The following is a 24,339-nucleotide window of genomic DNA, read 5'->3' on the forward strand; positions in this document are numbered from 1 at the left end:
TGCATTCATGGGAACAATACACGAATAGTCAATAAAAAATAAAAATTTTTTGTTTATTAATTGTTTAAATAAAAAAAAATATTTTAATGGAAAATGCTTTAATTCTCTTGTTTTTTAAAATTTAAAAACTTGAAACTTTTACAAAATTATAGCTAATGATATGAACTATACATAATTTCAATTTTACGTTAATTGTTTACGTTATGCTTCATAAATAAACAATAAAGTTTCAAATTTTTTGCCGATTCCCACTACTGTTCATGTTAGTATATCATAATATGTTTTACCTATACATATTTTAATAAACCTGACGATATATTTTAATGTGTGAAAAGTGTAAAACTAAAAAGTAAAAAATAAAAAAATATAAATTTTTTTTAAGAAACGCTTTTCTTTAGTTACGAGTGACTAAAATTAAAAATATAAAAATCAACCAAAAAGCAAAAAATAAAAAAAAATTAAAAAATCTAACACATTCGTTAAAGAAAAGCGTGGGACAAAAACTGTTTATTCGATGAAGACGCGCCACGCTTTTCTTTGACGAATGTGTTAGATTTTTTCAATTTTTTTTATTTTTTACTTTTTGGTTGATTTTTTTTATATTTTTAATTTTAGTCACTCGTAACTAAAGAAAAGCGTTTCTTAAATTTTTTTATATTTTTTTATTAATAATTGCAAATATTTAATTAAAAAGAAACTTTTTTTTATTTTAAGGACTGATAGCCCCTGGGCAATAACGTTATCTTTCATTCTGCTTTTAAATTTTTTAAAAATACTTTTAAAATAATTTTAATAATTTTAAAAATTAATTTTCTCAAGATTCGAAAAAAAATGAATACATTTAAAACACGTTGAAAATTTTGACAAGCGACTTTTTGCGCCTTTCCCCTTAAATTTTTTGCAACATTAATGAAGCACCCTGCATAATAAATTAAAAATATAAATGTAAGTAAATAAACAATAATATTTTGTCATTTCAAAGTTTTCAAACAAATTTTATACAGGGTGTCTACATAACTAGGAACCATATGGGAAACTATTTGATTATTAATTTTATCAGAAAAAGTTATTCTTCATAAAAAGTTCTGCATTGTCTAGAACTCAGAATGCAACCAACAAATATCAAATTTTATGAATATTATACGAGAGCAAAGTACGTTTAGTTTTCACAATATTGAAAAGTTATTATAAAAAATTGTTCAGCATTAAAACTATGTTACTGTATGCAATTACATCCTTCTAATTGAAATATATTGTGATCTAGAAAGGCACTTTACTTTTGATCGAAATTCATATTTTTTTACATTACATCTCATATAAAATTAAAAAAATTTGATAGGATTTGATGGTTGCATCTTAGATTTTAGACCATGCAAAGCTTTTTAGAAAGAACTTTTTATCATACATTTATTGTGCTTTTCAACAACGCCTTCTACATTTATTAGAAATAATGTGATGTCTTTTATTATTAATAATTAGCCCTTTTCAGTTATTACAAATAATGTGATAACTCTTTTATTATTATTAATTAATTAGTCAATAACAATAAAAGAATTACATAATAACATCGATTGGATGGTATGCCAAGCGTAATTCAATCTACTTCAAAGAAAAAAATTAGGAAGGAACAACAAAATGTAATATATTTTTGACGGAGTAAGTTCAACATTTCAGGAAGGAAATAATTATTTTTTCAGTAATAGCACAATATTTGATTTTTGAGATTTCTCTAGCTGTTCATAAAATAATTAAAATTGTATATAAAAAATTATTATCTAATTTAAAATAAATATTTCTTATTTAACAAACCTTCGGTTTGGCGCCCCTTTGGGGTTACGCCCGCGTGCGCCGCACGCGTTGCACGCCCGGTTACGGGGGCCCTGGTTGGAGGATAACTTTCACTCTGGATGTCTGGGTTATGCCATACTTTGGATCAATTGTATCATACTAGCTGTCCAGTCGTGCTAGCACGAAGTCATTGTCTCTTCTAGTTATTTTACAACACGATGAAATGTGTGCCGAAATCGAAAACCCCGCGAGTTGTGAGAGGCAATAATACGATTCTTCTTGGCTTAAAAGAACAAACCAATTGAAATTTATCGCGAAATTTGTGGTGTTTATGGGAACAATGTGATCACTGAAGGTGGAGTGCGTCAATGATGCATTAAATCGTTGATTGAGGTATTGGACGGTATACACCCCTCCAATACCTCAATCAACGATTAAATTCAAAAATGGCCGAACCAATGTTCATGATGAAGAACGAAGTGACGGCTAAGCATTGTGACTGATGATCTTGTCTCTTCTATTCAAGTAGGAAGTGTTTCCTCATCCGCTGTATAGTCCGGATCTTGCACCTAGCGACTACCACCTGTGTCGAGCAATGAAGACATGGCTTGCAACGCAGCGTATTGTTGAACACCTGTTTGAAATCTCAGGCGGCAACATTTTATGACAATGGTATTTCAAAGCTAGTTCACCCCTATTAGTTCAGAGATATAAGGAAAAAATTCAAATATAAGGAAAAAAATATAAGTTCAAATTTTTTGAGTAGAATGGACATCTATAATAATATGTTTCCTGCAACCGATTTTGATGATATACATAGTTATAAACAAATGAAAATCAAAAATGGTAAATTTTCGATTTTTTCGTCTATTACCAAAAACTTAAGCATTTTAAACAAATTTGAGAGTAAGAAACTCATAAATCGTATAAAAAATTCAATATGGTGTTCGCTGAATATGTCTATCCTTATTGGTTGCTTAGAAGATTGCAAAATAAATCATAAATTTTGAGTTTTTATAAATATTCACAACTTATGTAAAAATTAACTTAGAACCTTCCTATTACATGGAATGCTGAGACTTCTGGTGCTTAAATAATACCGTGAATTTCAAAGCAAATGGCCAAATAGTTCAAAAGTTATTTAATTTGTTTTTCCCAAATTAACTTTTTTTTTGCAACACTATAAATCAGAAAATGATGAAGTTACAGTAATACTTTGGATAGTTTATGAAAGAAGAAGATTTAAACTATTAATTTAATTAAAAAAAATGACAAAAAATAATTCTAAACACTGCAAAATTATTTTGCAAAACATGTGAATTAAAAAGGGGGGGGGCTAACTTCGTCCCTAATTGTCCTAGGACAACTGTTTGTCTTACTAAATGTGTATAAAAATTCAGTCTTTCTAAATATGAAAAAACAATTTTTCTACAAGTAACGGTTAAATAGTTATTCTAATTGTTCATAAGTAAGCAAAAAATCGACATGTTTTGCAAAATAATTTTACACCATTTAAAATTATTTTTGTCATATTTTTTGAAGTTATACTTCTTTACCAGCGATAGAGGGTGAATTTTTATATGGTAAAACCTAGCGACCGGGCGCATGCGCATTATAACTTTGTTCTGATTGGAAGTTCAAATGACATGTCAAAAATTATTCAATATGGTGGCTGTGGCACAGCTGTAGTTAGATTATTTATGGTTGTTGCGTTTTAAAATTTGTGTGAAAAGAAACAACAAAAAAAAGTTAGTTAATAGTTATACTGCCTTTTTAAATAGTTTTCATATACCTATATTTTTGGACTTTTGGACTATTTTGGACAAGGAAAACTCATTCTAATTTGGTAAGTAGTTTTTATTATAATCATATTGTAATTATACATTTGGATTAGGTTGAAATACATACATTTATTTTCTCAAGAATGCGGATTTTAGAGAGAAATCCCAAATTAGGTTCGATTTTTATTTTTAAATTATGATTTTTTGGCGTAGATTTATTTATCTAGTAGGTATGTAATGCTTTGATTTACATACTTAATTTGATTACCAACAAAAGTTCTACCAATCTTCATCTAATATATTGTTTTCTTACTGTTTTGTTATATTTTTATATTTTCTTCCACAAAATTTAAACTACATAATTTAATTTTCAAAACAACTGTCAAACAGTAAAACGTTCAGTTACCGTATTTTTCCACATGATAAATAATGTGGGATTGGACGAGTTAGTCTACGCTTCGATTACGAATCAAAGCGCCACGAAATTCACGGGTTCAATTCCCGATGCAAGTTTTATTTTTTTATTTTTTTATGCATGTTATGATTGTAAGTATATTTGTTATAATTTTTTTTTTTCAGAAAATGCGTATTTAAAATTTTTGCCAACAATTATTATCGTTCAGAAATCATTTTTTTCTTTGTGGCATTTTTCAATGTGTTTGTGTGCGTTTTATTCTTTTATTTTTTTTAATTTTTGGTATTGTCTTAAAAATCACATAATACGTAGTAGAAGTATAACTTCTTACGTGCGTACAAAGTACACACACATTCTTTTTTTTTTAATTAAGTTAATAGTATAAATGTTCTTGTTTCATAAACTGTCCGAAATATTACTGTAACCTCATAATATTCTGACTTATAGTGTTGCAAAAAAAATAAATTTGGGATAAACAAATTAAATAGCTTATAAACTATTTGACCAATTGCTTTGAAATTTAAAATATAATTTAAGCATAAGAAGTCTCAGCATTCCGTGTAATAAGAAGGTTCTAACTTAATTTTTACATAAGTTATGAACATTTATAAAATCTCAAAATTTATGATTTATTTTGGAATTTTCTAAGCAACAAATAAGGATAGACATATTCAGCGAACGCCATATTGAAGTTTTTTATATGATTTATGAGTTTCTTATTCTCAAATTTGTTTAGAATGCTTCACTTTTTGTAATAGACGAAAAAAGCGAAAATATAGCGTTTTTTGATAGTCATTTGTTTATAACTATGTATATCATCAAAATCGGCTGCAGGAAACATATACATAGGTTATTAATATAGGTGTCCATACTACTTAAAAAAATTGGTTTTGGCCTAGAGAGCGATGTGTCACGAGAAAAATCTTATTTCTCTGGACTATATTATGATAAGTGCCTAAATTTGTTGGGAGATATGTAGAAAAATAATATTTAATTTGAGTGTCTCTTTCAAATAGTATATTTAAAAAAATATTTGTCTTTTACTCGTTTTTTTTTTCTATTCCAAAACGTAACGTTCTTTCTGGATAGCCTAATATTATTTAGAGCCATACCTGAGCTTGTTCAACCTCTGTAATAATCATAGAAAATTTTGGGCCAAACCATATTCTCAATGGACTGGGATATGTTTTACAAACTTCTGCTGATCGATCCAGTAATTCTAAAACATAATTCTTTTTTAATCAGTTTACTGTGATTAAATACAGGGTAGTGTTGCCCAAAATCGGTCTTGGTCTTGCAGTCTTGGTCTTGTTCTTGCGTTTTCGCAAGACCAAGACCAATACCAAGACCGCCTAATTTTAGCAAGACCAAGACCAAGACTTACCGTGCAAAACTTGAGCAAGAACAAGACTATGCCTGCGAGACTCTTGCGTCTTGCAGTTAGAACTGAGGGTCGTTTTAGAGAGTATATAAGTTCAGCTATATTCTTAGATACTATTTGAGAAACAAAATTTTTTTTGAAAATTGGATTTATGCGCATTACGAACAATACCATAAACATACATAGCGAATCAAAATATCCATTAAAAAAACACTTGACACATTTGACATGTACTTAGAAGTCATTACTATAATGTAAAAATAAAATATTTTGTACAATCTTTCCCAGCAGCCGACTTCTTCGCTCTGAAATTAATTGTCCAGGTTTTGAGAATATATAGTCGTCTTCTAATCATAACATAACATTCCTGCGTTGCGACGCCTACAGTAATATCGAATATCGTATACAAACTTTTTAAAAATGTGTCACCTTAGCTAATAGAAAATAATACTTAATAAATATATAAGTAATTAGTTTTTTTCATACGCTATTATGTATTGTTTATGCTGACTTTGCTATGAGGTCACTCGGCTAAACAAAATTTGCCGAAACAGCGCGGCTATTATTTAAAAGTATCATACGTGATCATAAGATAATGATACGAGACAAAAGTACAATAATGCCGGATATTGTGTAAACAAAATACCGAAATATAATTTTAACGATATACACTTCTCCAAGAAATTAACGCACCACCTTAAAAACGGGTCATTTTTAATGTCTCAAATTTCCTAAACCTGTTGTCCGATTTAAGTGATTTTTTTGAATACGTTGTCTTATTCTTTATAATAAATATTGCTGTAATAATATTGTTGCTAGACAGGTCAATTATTGTCATTGCATAACGGGTGTACCAATCAAACTGTGTTTTTTCTCACTCTGTGGAATATTCTAGCATTATTCAAGCATGCAATAGCATACTGAAATTAAAACCCAACTATAGCCTCATATTTTCTTAGCATTATGATTTTTTATTCATTTACTTATATTGGATAATAAAAAGTTAGGTACTTTTTTAACTAGCCATGTTTTTCATCAATGCAGGATGTTTTTAACCTTTAACTACCCGCGCATCAAGTTGTAACATAACTACACGCGTGGCGTACTTTGTACGCCACAAGAAAATACACTTAAAAACAGCGGATTTGTTTAATTTTTTTTGAAAAAATACACTTAGTTGTTTGTTATAAACCTTATTCGGCATCAGTGAATACTTGGAGTTCCTTTTCAGTACGCCAATTGGGATTTATAACTGGAATCATGGAATAACTGGATTCCATGATAAATAAAATTACTAATAAAAAATTTTTTTAAATGTGATTTTTTACAGGAGAAAAAGTATTGTTTACAAAGAAAAATATATTTTTTGCCATAATGACTAAAAAACAATTAAAATATGTACTTATATTACGACTTATAGTAATATAATCCTGGGGTATATTGTCCACCACCGGAAACAACAAATAATAAAATGTAAATTACGATCTTTCCAGAACGCCGATTATAACGAAACTAAAACCAAATTGTAAAGCACATTCCAGCAGTCCTGGATTTGTCAATAGGCCATATAGGCCGCGGCCTATGGGCGGCAGCGTCTTAGGGGCGGCAGATTTTACAGGAAGCTCACTTAATTATAGAGAATAAAGGTCAAACAAGTTCACAGGTTGTCTCATGGTTTTTTATACTAATACGTTAAATTCTCATAGAAACTCACATATCGAAAATTATCAATCCTAGGTATTTTTACCGTTTTTATCTACATAATAATATACTAATAATATCTACTATACTATTATTGTGTGACTGTATCTGACTGATGGATAACAGCAGCGGGGCGACGACGCGGCGGGAGCAGTGACTCAATGCAGCCGAACATGAGCCGAACCACCTCCATTTCCTACCCGCGCTCGACATTCGACAAACCGCCCGCACTCCCGCACAGTTCAAAGCGGCAGTGTTTTGCAAGCATCGATTGCATACGCTATGCTCGAGTCGCCTCGCTATTATCTATACAAAACACATAACGACTACTTACTTCTGAAGAAAAAATCAGTGATTCTCAATAATTATTTATTTATTTATATTTATTTAATCATTTATACTTTGTTGGTGAAAGTTTCTGTTGAAATAGGTAAGTTCTACACAATGGTAGCAATACTCTAATATATTTTTATCATTTACACTCATTAAATGAAAATTTTGCCTCATTAAAATGAAAGATACCTGCCTACCTTCTTACTAAGTAGGGGAAAGGAGGGTAAGTTGACGAATATAAGACTTAAAATTAAATTTTGACGTTCTTTAAGAAAAATAAAAATATTTTTTTGCAAACTTATTAAGTTTATACGTTTTGTAACTGATTTATGTATTTTTTTATTAAATACATATATTTTTTAAAAATTTGGAAAAATAAATATAAAACGTGTTCAGTTCGTTATCATACCCACACATGGAGTTAAGTTGACAAACTAATGTGGGTAAGATCACGAGGTACCTCTACCCTCTACATAAAAACTAAATGTAATATTATGAAAGAAAAATAGTTTAATAACAAAAATGCAACTAAATGGTACAGTGACAACAAGACCTCATCTTAAATTTATATTCTTTTAATTCGGTACATTCAGCATGTGCCCAAAGTTTACACTTTAAACATTGAATTATGTCCCTTTCCCCTACCCGTTCTCTAACGAAAATATAGAAGATAGAAAGACAATATTGTGGTAGAATATATTAAAATTTGAGACATGTCATGACGTTTTCTAGTTGGCGCACACACTGGCGCAGTTATTCACGTCTTTTTTCTTTTTACAGATTGATAGCGTCCTCAAACTGACGGAAAATGAGTGATGGAAGGAAAAGACTTAGCGGTGCTGAGTACAGAAAAAATGCCAAAATAAAAAAAGATAAACAAGAACACGCACTTCAGAAGACCAGGAAAATAGAAGCTTTTTTTAAGAGTGAAAACAGCAACGAGGGTTTACGTAATGCACAAGAGAACTCGGGGATTAGTAATAATAAGGAAAATCAACATGAACAAGGTTCTGTTCCGGTTGAGGTGAAGAGCCTGTACCATCAAAAACAGTCAAATCAGTCGTGTCCAGTAAAACTTGTTCATCCTCCTGATTCTGACACCGAAATACCTTCAACAAGTAAGTGTTATTCAAAGTCAGATAACGAAGAAGTGGCTATAGTTACGACATCAACTGAAATTCATTCAATAACAAAACTAAACACAGATCCAGCCTTATGGGAAATAAACGATTTAACGAGAGATATTATTGCCAGAAATGGTTTTGAACAAAACAAGTCCTGTGATTTCACAAAAAGTGGAAGAATGTATTCCGATCATCGCCGTTATTTACCAAAAAATATATTTTACAGAAAAATGAAGAATAATGAAGTTAAAGAAAGGAATTGGCTCGTCTATTCGGAAAGCAAAAGCTCGGTATTTTGTGGACCCTGTATGGCCTTTGGATCTTTTGAGAACAAGACACAGTTTGACGAGCAAGGCTTCAATGATTGGAAGAATGCAGAAGTTCGAGTAGCTCAACACGAAAACTCTCCAAGTCATAAATCATGCATTCTCGCTTTAAGAGCTAGAAGTGTGATTCACGGCAATATCCAATCTTCCTTAACTATCCAACTTAAGGAAGAAATTTCTTACTGGAAGAACATTTTAAAGAGGGTTGTTGCTGTTATAAAAGGATTAGCTTCTAGAGGTCTCGCTTTTAGAGGAAGTAATGAAAAGTATGGTGACCAGCATAGTGGAAATTACATTATGCTTCTGGAATTAATAGCAGAATTTGACCCATTACTAGCTAAACACATTGAAAGATATGCAAACCAAGGATCAGGAACAACTAGTTACCTATCGAAAACTGTTTGTGACGAATTTATTTCTTTAATGGCTGAAAAAGTATTAATATACATTAGTAATGAGATAAAAAAAGCAAAGTACTTTTCTTTGATTGTGGACTCAACACCGGATGCAGCACATATAGATCAGCTAACGCTTGTCATTCGATATGTTTTAGATAACGGAGAACCATGTGAAAGATTTATCAAATTCTTACCTTCTGTAGGACACAAAGCTCAAGAAATGTTTGATGCCATTACTATAGAGCTAGAACAGTTAAACATTAATCTCAAAGATTGCCGTGGTCAATCTTATGATAATGCCTCTAACATGTCAGGGATTTACAATGGTTTACAAGCTAAAATTCAAGAACAAGCACCATTTGCCATGTTTGTTCCTTGTGCAGCTCATTCACTGAATTTGGTGGGAACCTCGGCCGCTGAGTCTTGTCCAGAAGCCTGCCGCTTTTTCATGTTGCTGGAGGAGGTATATACTTTCTTCGTGAAGTCAACCGAACGTTGGAAAAAACTGATAAATGAGATAGGAAGAGGAAAGAGGCTCAAGAGAGTGAATCTAACTCGTTAGTCGGCTAGAGCAGATGCCTGTAAAAGTCTAAGAGATTCTTGGGATGAAGTAGTAACAGTTTTAAAAATTATTGAAAATGACACTACAGAGAAACCCGTCCCGCGAAATGAGGCAAAAGGAATTCGCATTAAATTAGAAAAACTTGAAACTGCTTTCATGGTCGTATTTTGGAATGCTATTTTGGAGAGATTAAATAAAGTGAGTATTCAGATTCAGAGCTCATCTGTAGATGTTTTGACGGTATCTGATCTCTATGGATCTCTAGTAGAGTTTACAATAGCAGAACGAGACAACTTTGACTATTTTGAAGAAAAAGCAATTGAGATGAGCGCTCTTAAGCAATATCAAGGTGAAATAAAGAGGCAACCTAAAAGAAAAAAAATGACGGATGAAACATCGAATGAAGAACCTGAAACACCCTACGGCTCCAGAGATTTTTTCAGAGTGGACACCTTTTTGGTCATCCTTGATAGACTGAGGGCTGAAATAGAGAGAAGGCATAATGCTTACTTAAACTTTAAAGAAAAGTTTTTATTTTTAACAAAAATTACTGAATTTTCAACACAAATAGTTACCGAAAAAGCCCAGTCGCTGGTGAAATATTATACCAATGATTTAGAGGAAGATTTGGTTCAAGAATGTGTGCATTTTCACAGTTACATTTCCTCTAGTAATGTTGCAGAATGTGCAGTGAAGCCTAGATCAAACTCATTGCTCAGTCTCTCAACGTTTTTGAGGAATCACTCGCTGTCTAATGTTTACCCTAACTTAGATATAGTTCTCCGCATCGCACTTTCGACTCCGGCTACGAATTGCTCTGGGGAAAGAAGTTTTTCCTGTTTAAAACGAGTAAAAAATTATCAAAGGTCTTCATTGTCTCAAGAAAAAATGAATTCTTTGGCTCTTCTCTACATAGAAGCAGAGATAATGAACACTATAAACTATGATGATATTATAAATGATTTTGCTATTAAAAAGTCCCGTAAAAAATTGTAATTATTGTTTCCTTAAGCCCTTCCTAATGACTAATTCATTATTTTGATCAACCTTAGTTCGTTTCTTACTACATATGGAAAATTATTATTTTAGTAAGGTACATGGGGCGGCGCAAATAAAGTGGCCTACACTCGTAAACAATATAAATCCGGCACTGCATTCCAGTGATAGGTTAGAAAAATAAGCAAGGTCAAAAATTAAATTTTTAAATATATTTTCAGTAGAATTCTTATATCTGGCGTACAAAGTACGCCAGCGCGTGTAGTTAAAGGTTAAATAAGTATGGCAAACTTTAATGGGTAATTCTGCACGAAAAAGTAATGACAGTTTGCTTCAGGCAACTTCGAGACTTGCAAGACTCTTGCTGCAAGACCAAGACCAAGACCAAGACCGGGAGCGCTATACCAAGACCAAGACCAGGTGTACTGGCGCAAGACCAAGACCAATACTGTCTAAGTCTCGTCTTGGTCTTGCACTTGGGCAACACTAATACAGGGTGTTACAAAATACTTATAATAAATTTTACTATAGTTTTTAAAAATGAAATAAAAAAATATGGTTTAGATTTTTTCTATTTCCAAGTATTTACACCCATTTTGTGTAGTGTATCAAGATTTTCCTGGAATTTTAACCCTTAACCACCGACATGCGGTATGCCATACCCTGCCGAAAATGAAAATTTTGTTGTAAAACTTGTTTTTATAAAAGATTCCTAGAAACCATCTATATACCTTCAAGTGGTGTGTAATTGTACCTGCTCCCAACTTCTGCAGTTTAAGTATCGTTAAGTTTTTGAGCTAAGTTGACGTAAAGTTTTTTTGCGGTATCACGTACCGCATGTCAGTGTTTATGTTTCTATTTTTAAAAGCAGTCCATTGAGTACTCTTTCAATATTAGTATGGCAGCAATTTCATCCAGTTGTTCTACTTTTAAGTGCTTTCAACATCAGAAGTCAGGGTTGTGTGCTTTCTCCACTATTATTCAATATAAACTCCTGGCCAAAAAAACCTGGACACCTTAAAAATAGGTCATTTTTGATGTCATGTATCTCCAAAACCTGTGGTCCGATTTTAGTGATTTTTTTAATATGTTATAGCCTCATTCTTTAACAATATCGCTGTGATAATATTGTTACTAGACAGGTAAATTGTCATTGTATACCGGGTGTATCAATCAAACTGTGTTTTTTTCTCAAAGTTCGCCACACCCTGTAGAATATTCTAGCATTTATAAAATACTAAAATTAAAACCCAGCTATAGCCTCATGTTTTCTTAACATTCTGTTTTTTGATTCATTCTCTTATGTTGGATAATAAAAAAGTTAGGTACTTTAACAAATATCCATGTTTTTCATCAATACAGGGAGATTTTAAATAAGTATAACAAACTTTAAGGGGTAATTTGAATGAAAAAATAATGACAGTTTGCTTTATAAACGTATGTTCGCAAATGCTTCGTTTCTGAGATACAGGGTGTTGAAATTTTTCTTACAAACTGACGGTTTATGTATTGCTCTAAAACCGGTTGAGATATGAAAATTAAATTTGGTAGGTTTTATGAGGTAGCCATTGCGCATTTTTTGACATAACAATTAAAAATTTAATATTCATTATTGTCGCGCATCCGGGTAATAAGACCCAAACGGGTAATGGTCTGAATTTAAAAAAAAATAGTACGCCACTGAGATATTTCAAATTAAAAATAATTTTTGAATTTCTCGTTCAATTTACAACAAAATTTTTTCTTGCCTTTTTCCACATATCTCCCTGTATTGATGAAAAACATGGCTAGTTGTTAAAGTACCTAACTTTTTATTATCCAACATAAGAAAATGAATCAAACAATAAAATGTTAAGAAAACATGAGGCTATAGTTGGGTTTTAATTTTAGTATTCTATAGTTGCTAGAATATTCTACAGGGTGTGGCGAACTTTGAGAAAAAAACACAGTTTGATTGATACACCCGGTATACAATGACAATTTACCGGTCTAGCAACAATATTATCACAGCGATATTATTAAAGAATAAGGCTATAATATATTAACAAAATCACTAAAATCGGACAACAGGTTTAGAAGATACGTGACATCAAAAATTACCTATTTTCAAGGTGTCCAGGTTTTTTTGGCCAGGAGTGCATATAGCGAAACAATATGTCAGGAAGCGCTCCTAGAGCAAAACATTGGTATAAACATTAACGGAGAGTTAATTAACAATATACGATACGCTGATGACACGCTAATAGTAACAGATAACCTAGCAAATTTACAGTATTTGATGGAAAACATAAGCACTCATACCAATAAGTATGGTCTAAAACTGAACATCAAAAAAACTAAATTCATGATTGTAACAAAGAAGCTCTACACCAATGTGAATTTAGCCATAAATAATCAGCCAGTTGAAAGAGTTACGTCCTACAAATATTTAGGCGTTTGCTTCACTGATATTAATGACCAGACAAGAGAAATCAAGAGGCGAATTGAGATAGCGAGACAATCATTTGTCAAAATGAAAAAGTTCCTATGCAGCCGGGACATAAATATAAACTTAAGAACGAGAATGTTAAGATGCTATGTTTTCTCCGTTCTGCTGTACGGCATGGAAGTTTGGACACTGAAAAAGATAAACATCAAAAACATTGAGGCATTAGAGATGTGGTGTTACAGGAGAATGTGGAAAATACCATGGACAGAAAGAGTAACAAATCAAGGTGTTTTGCTGAAGATGGGGAAGGAATGCGAAGTCATAAAAACAATACAAACGAAAAAACTGGAGTATCTAGTCCACATAATGAGAGGAGAAAAGTACTCTCTGTTAAGACTCATAATTCAAGGAAAAATCTCGGGAAAGAGAAATGTAGGACGTAGGAGGATTTCTTGGTTGCGAAATTTAAGGGAGTGGTATGGGTGCAGTTCAATACAGTTGTTCAGAGCTGCAGCCAACAAAGTTAAGATTGCTGTGATGGTAGCCAACCTCCAATAGGAGACGGTACTGCAAGAAGAAGAAGTTGATGTTAAAAACAACAAATAGAGTGATATAATACAAATTCATATTGAAAACAAACCAGAGGCAACGGTATGACTCCGTTCTGATATATCCACTAGGGTGGGTCACTTTTGTATGGAAAAAAATAAAATTGTCCAATAAGTTTTGTAATAGTAAAAAAAACGTGACCCACATCCATTCATGAAAAACAATGAAAAAAGAATTTTTCTAGTTTAACCCCTTCTACCCGCGCATTGAGTTTGAAAAACTGAAATTTTTGTTTTTTTTGTGAATTGTTTGAAAATCGATTTATCGTGGCTCATAGGAATAACAACAACGTAAACTAATAAAATAAAGTGCTTTTGGACTAAATTTTATTATAAAGAAAGAAAAATAAACAAATAATATGACAAAATAAAAAATCTTCAAATCACGTTAAAATCTTTCTTACTTTCGAACTTAGGCATAAGCTTTCGTGAAATAATTTTATTCTTAATTAAAGCTTCTCTTGCTGTTTTGTGGCAAAGCTGCATAGATGCCTCTGTTACTGTTTTTACAGCCCGCTCCACAGCTTGAGTATGACATGGTAGCCTCAGAAAAAGGACTTCATCATCACCACCTGACTCAACTAGGGAATGAAGAGTCTCATCCAGAACATTGATCAATATAGGTGGTTGCTAGTAAGATTGCTGCCAGTCTATCAAATCGATGTAAGACGAAGCGTTTAAATCTATCTTAGGCACTTCAAAGACTCGAAGCTGAAGGGATTCAGATGGTTTCCTTGCCTTTATAATGCGTCTAGCGGCAAGTTTTCTCACATGTTTTTGTTCGTCAGATAACATAGATAAAAGCAAGTTATCTGGGTGCGCAAAGTAAGCATTTCGCTTTATTACAGGATCAACGACACTCTTCAATTCTTGCGGAAGATATCGAGAATAAAATACCAACTTCCAAAAGTGCCTTGCTCCATCTTTACATGTCGGATTTAATTTGATTTCGAACCAAATAGGAGCATATACTTTAACTACAAAAGTAGCGAGTTGTTTGAGTTCGTTTGTAGGTATCTCAGTGGAAACATATAAGCGCAAAATCCTGTTGGCCTTTGTTAGCCACCTGGCATGCGACATTTTTCCCGAAGAGCGATTAGACAAATCAGAAGGGCACTTACCACTTATGACGGCAGATGTGATATGATAAAGGTAACGTTGATCAGAACTGAGATCTTTTATATTTGAAATGTTTGGTAACATACCTTCTATATTTTCAAACACGACAACAGAGCGCTTCTCGCAATCATCTAATAACTTTCCGATAGCACCTGAATAAGTATTAGGTCCTGTTGTGGTGCCATCAAGTTTTGCAAATAAATGTCTTAAGGGCAGTTCATTTAAGTGTAAAAGGCATATGATCCATTGAAGTGGTCGGTGTAAACGCTTTTCTAAGAGCCGTATGACTCCGCCGTATTTGCCCATATTAGTTACCGTCCCATCACAACCTATGGCAAGAGTATCCTCTAGAGACATATTCAGTTGACCTGTTACTGTTTGAAAGATAGCAGACTCCAATCCTTTTGCAGTTCCATGGCTTGGAACGGCATATCCGACAAAAACTGATCCTGGTTCTTTAATTATTGAAATATGTTCTTCCACAGATGTTGAGCGGTATTTTTCTCCCTTTCATAACAATTTTCAGGGTCTTATCTTTTCGTCCATCAAAAAATAAGGCAGGAATAGTATCTAGTTGGCTTTGAGATAAGGTTTCTTTTCGCAATTTTTGTTTCGCTCGTCGCAATTTCGACTTATCGATTACTTCGTTGTTGATTTTCACATCTTGCAAAACAGCAGAAGCGACAGCAGCAGCTGCTCTATCGGATATCCCGTATCGGTCACAGATAGTTGATAAATTCTTGAGAGATGTTATTTCACGTTTTTTTGATGCTGGTTTTGATGAACTTGAGGGCAAAGTTTGTTCTTCATCGCTACTTTCAGACGTTATTGTAGTATTAGGATTTTCGTGAGAACTTGAGGGCAAAGTTTGTTCTTCATCGCTACTTCCAGACGTTATTGAGGTATTAGGATTTTCGTGAGAAGGGCCTGGTTCACAAACGCTAGAATCGTAATAGGATTTAAGCTTAATTTTTCTATCACTCAGTTTTCTTTTCCTCTTACTTGTCAATAAATCAACAGTTCCCATAATCATTTTTCTCTCTGTTCTCTGATCTATTAAAAAAGCTCGTTCTTCCTTAGGAATCTTTTGGTCTTTGGAACATGTGCATAACTCTAAATCTTTACACTTACATGAACTCAAATCAAACAGTTTTTCCGAATTTCTATGAAAATCTTGAATTTTTTCTTCTGATAAACGCTTCAAAGATTTTATTAAATTTTTACACTTCGCGTGGTAACTTTTTATCAATTGCATCACACGATTATGAGACACAGTAGGAATAGACGCTTTTCTCCATAAATATTCAACTTTAGATGACACTATTTCAGATACTTCATTAATGGATGGCTCTTTTTTTGAATTGTTCTCAAGTTTAAGCTGATGTCCTACTAAATTGTAATATTTTATAACTTGTTTGTAAGTGGGTAGTTGATTTTCGTTAATTTCTTCCGGAGCACCAAATATGGGACAACTTGTGGATTTTCGGGTATTATTTGAAATCTCCATGATGCACAAAGTCACAAAGCTAACAAAAACTACCTAAAATCGCGAAAACATTAGATAAATGCGCGCGACCTTTCGCCCGGAACTCATTAGGTGCACTGAGGCAAAGACGCGTGATCGACAGTTTACGCCCTCTTTCCCCACTCCTTCCTCCGCAGTATGCGCACGATTATTCTCATATTTTGGATTGATTATTATTTGTATTACGTGTATCTCTGAATATAAGAATGTAATATCATTTTATGCCATGTAATTTATACAATAAACTCTGATAAAATAAATGTAATTTTAACAATTTTTCCGAATTTTCAAACGTCATGCGCGGGTAATTAACGTTAATATAACTAAAAAATAAATATGCACGTTTTTAAGTCTCTACCCAGGTCATGTTTTCCGCACTATTACAAATCGAAATTCGCAAAACAATATTTTCGACCCACCCTAATATCCACGTCAGTAGTTAGGGTTAGCAGGAAATAGAAAATACCTTAACAAGCAAAATATATCCTACGACGAAGTATGCTTTTACCTTGGGGGTGGTACCTACCCAACTGGGGGTTGGAACGTTTATATGGAAAATAACTTCAAGAATCCATATAATAATCTACGAATAAAAAAAACGCTAAAAATGAGTTTGAATTTTCACGCTCTTTTGTGACGCCTTTTACATCGAACTTAGCAAATATTATAGAAAAAGTTTTAAAAATAAAACTACAATAGACTATTAAAATAAGATTTAAAAATAAACCCCATTTTACACTAAAAATAAAAAAAAGTATAAATCACCTTTTTTGCGTGTAACTCGCCACAACTCTGTTCAGATATAATATTTTTTCTGAAATTTTTATAGCATATATTTTTCACATTTCTGAAGACTATGGGATGTGTTGCAAGCCTTCAGTCTTATTCTAATAAACGTTATACATTTTTTAAAGTAAAAGGTGCAGTTTCGTAAATTACAAAATTAAATCGCAAAAGTTGAGTGACAAAATTTTAAATTTAGCTTTTTAATCACGTCTATGTTAAAATATAGCATACGAAGAAGTTTTCTGGGGTGTTGTAGATCAAAATGTTTTATAGAAAAAAAATTGAGCAACTTTTAATATAAAAAATTCCAGAAAAATAATATTAAAACCGAACAGAGTTGTAGCGAGTTGAACGCAGAAAAAAAACGTGATTTCTTTTTTATCATTCAACACCCGTGGTCAATATAAAACATTTTGAACTACAACACCCCAGAAAACTTCTTTGTACCCTATAATTTAACATAAACGTGATTAAAAGGCTAAATGTCAAATTTTGTACTCACCTTTTGCGATTTAATTTTGCATCTTTTAAAACTTTTAATATCAAGGTTATACACCCCCAAAATAAGGCTTAGTTTTCGAGATACTGACCACGGGTGTTAAATGGCTAATTTTGGTCTTACTTTATGTTAGAGCTTCACGATACGATACAATATCGATACTTTTTAAGTATTGAGTATTGTATTGGTTATGCCAATAACGTATCGTATCGTGTATCGATATCGGCAATACTTTCTTATAAAAATATCGTATTGATATTGATTTCGATATGACATCGATACAATACTCCATGAAATATCGACATGAAAAGGATTAAATTAATAAAAAAAATCTTTAGAAATAGGATAAATTACATTGTAACCTCACAAAAAATATTATCTTTTAAAGAGCTCTTCATTCATCTGTTGACACAAATGATTTCTTTGATACTTTTATGTTTTAAAGAGCATCTTTTATTCGTTATTATTTTTTTTGTACCAGCGCTGCCTCAGAAAAAAGCCACTCGACTGGTACGGACGTCGTTTGGACACACAAAAGATCCCTATCTATCCGAGATAAAACGGGGAAAACACTACTATATGATTTTCCCCATAGTAAAATATTTGTGTCTGGTCCAGGTCTTGTAGATTGCAAGTAGTTTTCAATTTCCTTTTAAAAACATCGATATTATCTGATGATTTTAAAAATAAAATATCGAAATTGATTTACTTATTGGGTTCATCATCCTTCTCTCTCGTATTAATGGAAGCATACGCACTTGTGCATCTTATAACTCTTACATTTTAACTGTATAATTACCCCAGTTGATAGGGAAAAGACACGAAAAAATGTTAAGCAGGGTTTTGAAGGTACTAAATGGTAGATGAGAGGTAACTGATGATAATTCCGTAAAGACGTACAGCTAATTTTTCTTCTTCTTTTTTTTTAAACAGTTACAAAGAATGAAAAACTCAGTTTTTTGATTATAAAACGTTACTTGTTCATTTTAGAGAAAAATATTTTAAATAAGTGTTATAGATTTTAAAAAGTTCTTTAATTTGATTATACTCATATTCATATACATAAATAATTGACCTAGATAATTGTAAAATACCCTCATTTTTGCACTAATTTATAAATATTAATAACTTTAATTTTTGCATAATAATATATAATTTAACTACTTTAAATTATGCTTTTTAATGGGTTATTTAAGTGTGCTAAATTTCAATCAGATCGACCAAATAGTTTATAAGTTATTCAATTTGTTTATCCCAGAGAGTAGAGAGCAATTGTTTATACAACTGTTCTTGCCCTAACAATGACTCTAGAGATATTTAGCAAATCACAATCAATTATTCAAAACTCTATTTTTAAGATATATTAAAAAAAATTAACATATTATTAAAATTGTTATTAAAAAACCGTTTGAAAAATACCCTACTTTTTAGGTTATAAACAATTAGAATAACTTTGACGGTTTCTACGTCACACGCTTGCATGCAGGCTCACTGAAAAGCTGGTGAAAAAATACATATTAAAAAAGAAAAAATAATTTTATATGACCAATTGGAATCAATTAATAATATAAACATATCCAATATAATATTATATCCAATATCACCTAAAAATGAACTTAGAGCATGAAATCCACCAAGTCTAACAATAACCGATGACAAATTATGAGGATCCTCATTTATATCTACATTTGCAATTATACTGCGAGCTTTCCAATAAAGTGGTTGGTCAAAGGTTACGAATGTTGTATTTTGATTATTTTTTTTTGCATTTTGCAGCAGATTCTACTAACGCAGTCAGAATTGTATTTTTATCAGACGCCGCCGCGCCAATAAATGGCTAAGATTACATATTTCTAAGAAGACGTCTAAAGAAGACAGGGATATTGAAAACTGAACCTCAAATTTATTTTAGCAATTGTAATATTCAAAATATAAATGTATCAATATAATAATTAATTTAATCATACAACTACTTAATTTGTTTGTGTCACCAAATCAATACATTTGAATATACAGTGCTCTTCAGATAAAACTATCCACCTCAAATAACTTTTGAACCACTGATATCTAGAAAAAAACGTAAAACAACCTCAAATAATAGTTGAAGAGGGAGACATTGTGCTATACTTAACCTTACCGGGAAAGGCACCCTCTCACCCCCCGTATCATCCCTTATTTTTTTTTAATTACTTCCACATTTTTTTATTCGAAACTTTCTATTCTACTCTTTGTTCTGATTTCAAAAATGTATAACACTTGATGCTTAAATTGGTTAGTTTATGAGAAAAAAAAATAAATACAAAAGCAAGAAAACTGGATTGAATGAAAATTATTTTTTTATCAATTTTATAACATTTAGAATGAACATTTCACTGCTAAAAATTTTAACAATAATTATTCAAGATTTTAACAATAATAATTATTAAAAATTTCAGAAGTCATTTTGAATAAATATTGTTAAAATTTTTGGAAGTTTGTTAAAAACATAATTTTTTTCAATCCAGTTTCCTTGCTTTTGTATTTATTTTTCTCATAAACTAATCACTGCATCGTGTGTTATACATTTTTGAATTCAGTACAAAGAGGAGAATCCAAATATAAAATAAAAAAGGTGCAAGTAATTAAAGAAAAAATTAAGGGATGATATGGGGGTAAGAAGGTGCCTTTCTCGGCAAGCTTAAGTATGGTATAATGTCTCCTCTGTCAACTATTATTTGACGTGTTTTTGCGATTTTTCCAAAAATCAGTGGTTCAAAAGTTATTTAACACGTTGACGGACAGTGTGTGTCAAATGTATATAAGCAAGTGTTGTGACACTATATGTATTTTGCATAGTAGAATAGAGAAAAATACAACGTCTATAGACGTTGTGCCACATTTCATCAATGGAAATTAGACGTCTATAGATGTTCTGTCTGTCAACGTATTAAGGTGGATAGTTTTATCTGAAAAGCACTGTATTTTTTTTGTTATGGATGATCAGAGGAAAATCATGTATCACAACTTGCATAAACTTTTTGTGAAGTACCTACAAAAAATCTTTTCAAAATTTATTTTAAAACCATTTATTTAGAAAGTGGGAACAGAAAATTAAAAAAGTAATTAAGTAGTTACTAATTTTAATTTAAATAAACGAATAAAAACATGGTTTATACTAATTAGATATCTACCTAGACAAAATATTAATAGTTTCATTAAATGAAATTATAATAGAATTAAACTTACCTTTTTAAAATACTATCAAATTAAAAATAATATATATTGGATTAATTTATATTTATCATTGTATATTTATATAAATAATATACTTTAATTTTACAATAATGTCGTAAGAACTACTTATATTTAACTAATTAAAGTAAGTCATAGCAAACTGCAAATTTTTTCAACCTGTTTCAAATTGGGATTCCATTCTAAAAAAGAAAACGAAGCTATTCTCACCTTTACATTCGTTGGCGGTATTTCACGAGTACCATCAGTTTAACGAGTCATGACTTTTTATTTTTTCACTGCATATGCAATCTATGAAGTGGGTCATAAAACATAGATTTTCTTAAACAACTTGTTCAATTTTCAGCTCTTAATGTTTATAAACAATGGAAATATGATTTATTGAAAAAAAAATTCTAACTTGATTTCTATTGGTCATATAAAATCCTTTTTACTATTTTAACGTGTATTTGTTCACCAGCTTTTTAGTGAGTCTACATACAAGCGTGTAACATAAAAACTGTCAAAGCTATTCTAATTGTTTATAACCTAAAAAGTAGGGTCTTTTTCAGACGGTTTTATTAATAACAATTTTGATAAAATCTTAAAACATTTTCCACTTTTACATCTTAAACATTTTACATTTTACATACTTAAAAACATTTTACATCTTAAAATTAAAGTCTCAAATAATTTATTGCGATTTGTAAAATATCTCTAGAGTCACTGTTAGGGCAAGAACAGTTGTTTAAACAATTGCCCTCTGGGATAAACAAATTGAATAACTTATAAACTATTTGGTCGATCTGGTTGAAATTTAGCACACTTAAATAACCCATTAAATAGCATAATTTAAAGTAGTTAAATTATATATTTTTTTTTGCAAAAGTTAAAGTTATTAATATTTATAAATTAGTAAAAAATGAGAGTTTTAAACAATTATCTCGGTCAATTGTTTGTATATTTCAATATGTGTCCCACCAAATTAAAGAACTTTTTAAGGTCTACAATATTTATTTGAAAATTTTTTCTCTAAAATGCACAAGAAACGTTTTATAGCCAAAAACCTGAGTTTTTCATTCTTTGTAACTGTTTAAAAAAAAGAAGAAGAAAAATTAGCTGTACGTCTTCAGGGAATTATCATCAGTTATCTCTCATCTACCGTTTAGCACCTTCAAAACCCTGCTTAACATTTTTACGTGAAATCGACGATTTTTTTCCCTATTAACTGGTGTAAATAGGCCTTATGTAGCACTCACGTGGCGTTTTATTTTTTTTTCTCGATATCGATATTCTCAATAATATCGCGGCAGGCGTATTGACAATACAAGAGTATTGTATTGATTTCAAAGAATGAGTATCGTATCGACATTAATATTGCTAAGGTACCTATGTATTGTATCAGTATCGTATTGATTTTCGATACGATATCAATACAATATCGATATTTTTATCGAATATCGTGAAGCTCTACTTTATGTTCTTGATGGTGCTCTTGATGTTCTTGACGGTACTGAAAACGAAAATGAAAAAATTAAGTTTATTTTGAATTTGAAGTGGGGGAAATTGTCAAAAACGCAATTTTACCGAAAAGTAATAAAAAAAAGAAATCACGTTTTTTCTGCGTTTAACTCGCTACAACTCTGTTCGGTGATAATATTTTTTTCTGAAATTTTTGATATTAAAAGTTGCACAATTTTTTTTCTATAAAACATTTTGATGTACAATACCCCAGAAAACTTCTTTGTATATTATATTTTAACATAATCGTGATTAAAAAGCTATATTTTAAATTTTGTCACTCAACTTTTACGATTAAACTTTGCAAATCACAAATGCGCACATTTTACTTTAAAAAATTTATAACTTTCACTAGAATAATACTTGCAATATGTTCGATAGTCTTTAGAAAAGTAAAAAGTATATGCTGTATAAATTTCAATAAAAAATATTAAAATCAAACAGAGGTGTAGCGAGTTAAAACGTGATTTAATATTTTTTAGTTTTAGGGTAAAATTACATTATTAACAATGTTCCCCCACTTAAAATTTAAAATAAACTTCATTTTCGTTTTCAGCACCATCAAAAACATAAATTATGACCAAAATTTGTCATTCACCACCCATGGTCAGCATCTCGAGAAATAAGCGTTATTTTGGGGGTGTAGAACGTCAGTATTAAAAGCTGCACCATTTTTTGTCTCTAAAATATTTTAATCCATAACTTCCCAGAAAACTTCTTTGTACTCTATATTTTAACATAAAACGTGATGAAAAAGCTAAACTTCAAATTTTGTCACTCAACTTTTGCGATTTAACTTTGCAATTCACAAATCTGTACCTTTTATTTTAAAAAATTTATAACTTTTATAGGATAGGAATAAGACTGTAAGCTTACAACAGGTCCCATAGTCTTCACAACGGTAAGTAATATATGCTGTGGAAATTTCAGAAAAAATACTAAAATGGAACAGAGTTGAAAACGTGATTTATTTTTTTTTATTTTTAGGGTAAAATTGCATTTTTGATGATGTTCCGCCATTTCTATTTCAAAATAAACCTCATTTTCGTTGTTTTCAGCACTATCAGAAACATAAATTATGACCAAAATTAGCCATTCACCACACCGTGGTCAGTACTATGTCATTTTGGGGGTGTCTTCCGCTCGCCTACTATAAACATCTGCAAAAACTTACCGCTGTCTTTACAAAAAAATGTCAGTCCGTTTCCAATAAGAGGTAAAGCTAGTGGACCACTTAATTTCCACGATAAATAGTAAATTTTTCTGTTTGAATAAAAATAAAATAAAACCAGAAAAAATAAGATAGTAACCAGTAAAATCATTTTAAACACCAACTCATTCAACTCAAGTTAAATTTAAACTAATAAAAATAAAAACAAGCAGAAGCCATTATATGACATGCATATGCATATAACTATTATGACATGCATTATGGTAGGTACTCTATAGAATGTAGTAGTAAGATAATTACACTAATCTAAATAGGTGGCAACTAGATGTACTTGTATTTTGTGTATGTTGTTGAAAAATTTATGAAGGAAATAAAGTAAATGAAAGGTCAACACTTGTGTACTAGCCATTTTGTTCAGAAATTTTCAAGAATGGCGCATAAAATTATTTTTACAACTACCTTTATTGTTTTGTTATCAAATAACTTCATGTATGCCAGTAATATCAGAATTTATAGACCGTTCAAAAAAGTAAATATGTTTATTTATTCGCTGTACTTAAACTGCCGTCAAACGGTCTTGCACTATAATGCCGTTAACAGCTATGACGTCATTCGTATGATGCGTTTGACGGCATTTTCTTCGGCTGCCGTTCGATTTCACTTGCAG

The 24,339-nt window shown here is 31.2% G+C and overlaps 1 protein-coding gene across 1 annotated transcript in view; it reads right to left on the minus strand.

Moving 5' to 3' along the window:
- LOC126880495 (cytochrome P450 4C1-like) overlaps positions 1 to 23,868 on the minus strand; it is a 56,207-nt gene extending 32,339 nt beyond the window's left edge. The window contains exons 1-2 of the mRNA XM_050644373.1: positions 23,676 to 23,868; positions 5,097 to 5,203 (exon numbers count right to left, since the gene is read on the minus strand). Coding sequence (XP_050500330.1) covers positions 5,097 to 5,203; positions 23,676 to 23,823 — 255 coding nt within the window. The 5' untranslated portion in view covers positions 23,824 to 23,868. The remainder of the gene's footprint in view (positions 1 to 5,096; positions 5,204 to 23,675) is intronic.
- Positions 23,869 to 24,339: the final 471 nt, after the last annotated feature.

The sequence above is a fragment of the Diabrotica virgifera genome, chromosome 2, assembly GCF_917563875.1.
Source record: "Diabrotica virgifera virgifera chromosome 2, PGI_DIABVI_V3a".
Lineage (NCBI taxonomy): Eukaryota > Metazoa > Arthropoda > Insecta > Coleoptera > Chrysomelidae > Diabrotica > Diabrotica virgifera.